This window comes from Pyrgilauda ruficollis, unplaced genomic scaffold (assembly GCF_017590135.1).
Source record: "Pyrgilauda ruficollis isolate IOZ18807 unplaced genomic scaffold, ASM1759013v1 scaffold74, whole genome shotgun sequence".
NCBI classification, from domain to species: domain Eukaryota; kingdom Metazoa; phylum Chordata; class Aves; order Passeriformes; family Passeridae; genus Pyrgilauda; species Pyrgilauda ruficollis.
Window position 1 is genome coordinate 2,594,915 of NW_024529266.1, and position 4,753 is coordinate 2,599,667.

The window sequence follows — 4,753 nt, forward strand, 5'->3', positions numbered from 1 at the left end:
GCTCGGCGGGATGCGTGTCGGGGGGCTATCCCGGCTCCCGGCCGCGCCCAGGGAGGGGCAGGGCGCCGGCGGGGGGTGTCGCGGCGCTGCTTGCGGCGCCCCGGCTCCCGCCGCCTCACCTCGCTCGATATTGGTGATGGCCCGCCGCAGGTGCTCCTCGGTCACCAGCTCGCCGATGACCACCAGCAGGTAAAACTTGCTGTCTAGGAAGCGGTGGGAGAGACTGGGCGAGGTGGAGGTCGGGTTGGGGATGCTGCAGCAGGGCTCCGAGTCCACTTCCACCACTACGGTGGCCATCGCCTCCGCCCCGCGGCTCCGGGGCGCTGAGCGCAGAGGGGCCGCTCGGCGGCAGCTCCGCAGGCGGCAAGGAGGGAGTGAGGGCGGGTGGGGAGGCGGCGGCGCTTTTATATGGAGACGGTGCAGGGCAGGGACCTGGTGAGGAGGAGGAGGAGGAAGGGGGGGAGCCGGCGCATCCTCCGCGCCGCCGCCGCCGCCGCCTTTCCAGCATCCACAGCTGATGTCATCTGCGGCAAATCCTCCCCGCGGCGGCCCCCGGAAGCAGGAAGGACGCGGGGGGCGAACAACGCCCCGAGGGGACGCCAAGGGCTGCGCCCCGCGCCTGGCTCCCGGCCCGGCCGTGGCACCCCTGGGCCCGCGCCCCTCGCGTCCCTCGCTCCCCGCGCCCGTTCGGGGCGTCACCCTGCCGGCTGGTTACCCCTAGGCCCGTCCCTTAAAACAGGGCCATGAGGGGCCGCAGGTGATGGCCTGGCAGACCTGGGGAGCTCATGCGGGAAAGCCGTCATCGGGACTCCAGCAGCGCTCCAGAAGCGGGTGAAAAAGCAGTGCCACTGCCCAAAGCCAGTTGTCCTCTCCTACATCTTTCTGTACCACTGCAGCAAAATTTGAGTCATACTTAAACACACACCCTCACCCAGAAATCTAAATATTCTTGCTAACTTTTTAAATTTGAAAGCAGCTTATTTGATAAGATACTTCACATATAGCTCTTCTGCATATTCAATACACATGGATATATGACACCAGAAAAACACTGGTTTTGGACAACATGTTGAAACCCGTAGTCTTAGCTTACTAAAAGCTGCAGAAATTCAAGGGCTTTGATAAGTAATGTTGACTGGGCTCAAGCATCTCCAGGGAGCAATGATAGCAGAAAACTTATACAATGATAAAACCAAAGGTTTCATCTATCTTCTCATAGATAATGGTATCTACACCCCAATACTCAGTGATAACCACCTGTAAAAAGTGTATTGCTCTCTCCTAATGAGGGATGGAGAAGTCAAATCTGTCTGTGATGTTCCTCTCACTTTACTGACATAAGCAAGCCACTTGTTTACACTAAGCCTCTTGTTTGTAAGGCTCAAGTGATGGGAGATAAATTTCACTGTGACATAGCAAAGGATATAAACTTTTATAGCTTGTTTTTTCAGATAGCCTCCTGTCCCTGACTGAGAAGACACTTCCTCTGTCTGCAGCTTCTTTCAGTGCTGGGTGTGCAAATTCTCTGCCTGCTGCTCAGGAACAGAGTGCTTGCCTGGGTGAACCAGTATATCAGCCTTGTCTTCTTCGTATTTTGTTCCAGGGCACAGTGGACTGATTTGCATGCATTTCAGGTTGTCAGTCCTAAGTTTTTTCTGTCTTACTAGCCTAGAGGCTACAGTTTCAACCCACAAAGATTAGAAGAGGATCATTATACGTGCTGGTCCATAGTGTTGTATCTGTCTATAGCACCTAGTGGTTTTGATATGAATAGTTCCTCTGCATAAATACAGCACTTAGAGTCTTGGCTTACACAGTGTGGTGTGTTTGGATGTTGCATCCAAAGTAGACTTTTTCTGAACTGCTGTTATTCTGAAGGTTGTGGAGTGCGGACAAGCGTTTTCACAGCCATGTCAGGTGGCTGAGATGACACAGTGGTGAAGAGCAGCAGTGCTCATTCTTCACTGGAGCTGACACTGCTTATAGGACAAATACAATAGCATAGATGCAGAAGAACTAGCAGCAGTTTTAAGGTTTGCAAGGTATTCAAAGGTGCAGTGTGTTCCTCATGGGACATCCCTGTTAATCTGGGCCCCAGTGTGACTTTGCTGTTTCCTGTCAGTTTCCATGGGATGGAGTAGATGCCTACTTAGAAATAATGTCCATCCCCTGTAGCCTTTTCCTATATGACCCCCTTCCTCATAATTTATTATAATTGTAGATATCTTCAAGACTTGCCATGTGGTACCCACTGGAGAAAGCCAGCTTCAGGCTTCTGTCACTGCAATCTGTAGTTTTGGGATGTGCCTTTATGTCAATCACCAGCAAGAGCGGCTAGTCTCTCAAGCATAGAAGGGGCTTGCCAAGGGGTCTTGCCAACTGGTTGCAGAATAGACAGATGCTGGTTCCTGGACATAAAGGTAAAACAATTACTTGCCTTACAAGCACAACAGGTTAAATGTGATAGTCAGAGAAATGCATGCCAATACTCAAAAGGCACTGTTATGTGCTTTTAAGTACTTCTTTATTTTAAGGAAAAGTGGAAACATCCATAGCTGGAAAGATGCCTGTGAATTTGAAAAGAGCTGAAAAGAATGCATTTTATCAGAGAATAAAATGCTTACATACAGGTAGGTGATACAGTTACATTTGAAATAGTCTGCTCAGGTAGTCCTCTATTTTGTACTACTGCGTAAAATAACATGCAGTTAGAACATGGTATGATAAAAGATGAACTGTTGCAGTCAAACTTTCTTGTGATGGGTGATGTGTCACCCATTAAAACCCTAAGGACAAGAGGTTGTCTTTGGGAAAAAAATGGTCTTGTGCTAAACTCTTCAAAGGATGCAGACTCCTAGCCTTGTCTGTTCACAAGCATGTGCTGCCTCATCTGAGATGGAAGGTAGATGAGAAATGTTCTGGAGGATAAAGCACCTATCTGTGAGGAAGCTGCAGGGTCCCAGCTCTGTAGCCACTGTTCACACTGTGTCTTGCCCTGTCCATATCTCAGTCAGGTAAATGTGTTTGTCATCATCTTTGCCAGATGTCATCAGCTAATTTATATTCTGTAATATGGAGCATCAGGTCCACTGCTGAGTGAAATGTGGAGATATGCTGCACAAAGCTGACTTAATGTCCTGTGACCCCCACTGTCTGAGAGTGATACCACCTGCCTATCTGCAGCTAAATCACATAGATGTGCCCCTTCAGTAGAAGAAACAGCAACATTCATGGACTATGGAATATATCTGACTGTTTCAAAGAGACAGTGATTGAGATCCGCACCTGTCTGGCTTTTAGTTGCCTTGGTTTGATTTGGTTGTTTTATTATGTTCAATACCAAATTGGATCCCCACAGCTGAATGTGGTCAAATAGTATATGAAAAGCTGTATTTTTTAGATGTTGTATTTTTTAAAGAGGCAGTTTAAATAAAGTGCTTGAAATTTAAAACATGCTTCTTGGTAGTATGTGCCATTTGTTGCCCACTAATATTCAAGCTTCATTCAAGTCCAAACTTCAAATTTTAAATGAAGTTTCAGTGATGTGCAAGCCTTTAGACTGGCCCTTTGTCTCAGGTCAAGTGTCATCCCTACTGTAAAAGAAATACATATCCATATGGATTGCTTCAGACCAATTGGCATACAGGCTGGGGAACAAGAGGTTGGAGAACAGCACTGTGGAGATGGACCTGGGGTTGCATATGAGTCAGGCAGCCAGGAGGATCACCCATGTCCTGCGAGCATCAGGCCCAGCATGGCCAGCCGGGCAGGGGAGGACATTGTCCTGCTCTGCTCTGCTCTGCGCTGGGGTGACCTCACCTCGATTGCTGGGGGCAGTTCTGGGTGCCACAGTGTAAGCGAGATACACAACCATTGGAGAGTGTCCAAAGGAGGGCCATGAGGATGGTGAAGGGCCTTGAAGGGAAGCCATATGAGGAGCAGCTGAGGTCACCTGGTCTGTTCAGCCTGGAGAAGACTGAGGTGAGACCTTATTGCAGTCTACATCTTCTTCTTGTGAGGAGAGGAGGACAGGCAGGCACTGATCTCTGTGGTGACCAGTGGCAAGACTCAAGGGAATTGCATGAAGTTGTGTCAGGGGAGGTTTAGGTTGGGTATTCAAAAAAGGTTCTTCACCCAGAGTGTGACTGAGTGGTGGTAGAGGCTCCCCAGAGAAGCTGTCACAGCACAGAGCCTGACAGAGTTCAAATGTTTGGACAACACATTCAGGTATGTGGTGTGATTCTTAGGGTGTCCTGTGCAGCACCAGGATTTGGACTTCAGTGATCCTCATGGATCCCTTCCAACTCAGGGCATGCTGGGATTTTTTTTGAATTTAGGAACTTTACTGAAACTGAAGGGTGTTCATTGAGAGAAATGTCAGTCTGAGGATTGCACAATATGTCATGAAGGGCATTCCTTGTGTCAGTAGGATTTCTTAAGTTTAGGCAGGAAGGCCTAACCTCTAGAGATGCAGATTTGCCTGCCTGAGATGACAGATTCACAGAATGTCTGGTTGGAAGGGGCTTCTGAAAGTCATATTGTCTAATTCCCCTGCTCAATTGGATGGTAGGTTTCTGAGAGCTGTGTCCAGTGGGGTTTGAGTATCACCATGGATGGAGACCACCACCATTCTGGGCTACTTCTGATGCATGATGAAGTCAGGAATATGCAACCAATATTACAGCAGATAATAACTATAACATTGTGTACCTTACCTGGTGCCTTCCCAATGTGACCATCATTCTCAATACCC

The 4,753-nt window shown here is 48.6% G+C and overlaps 1 protein-coding gene across 1 annotated transcript in view; it reads right to left on the minus strand.

Moving 5' to 3' along the window:
* Positions 1-312, minus strand: part of MAP1B (microtubule associated protein 1B) — a 67,284-nt gene extending 66,972 nt beyond the window's left edge. The window contains exon 1 of the mRNA XM_041486183.1: positions 120-312. Within this exon, the coding sequence (XP_041342117.1) occupies positions 120-297 (178 nt within the window). The 5' untranslated portion in view covers positions 298-312. The remainder of the gene's footprint in view (positions 1-119) is intronic.
* Positions 313-4,753: the final 4,441 nt, after the last annotated feature.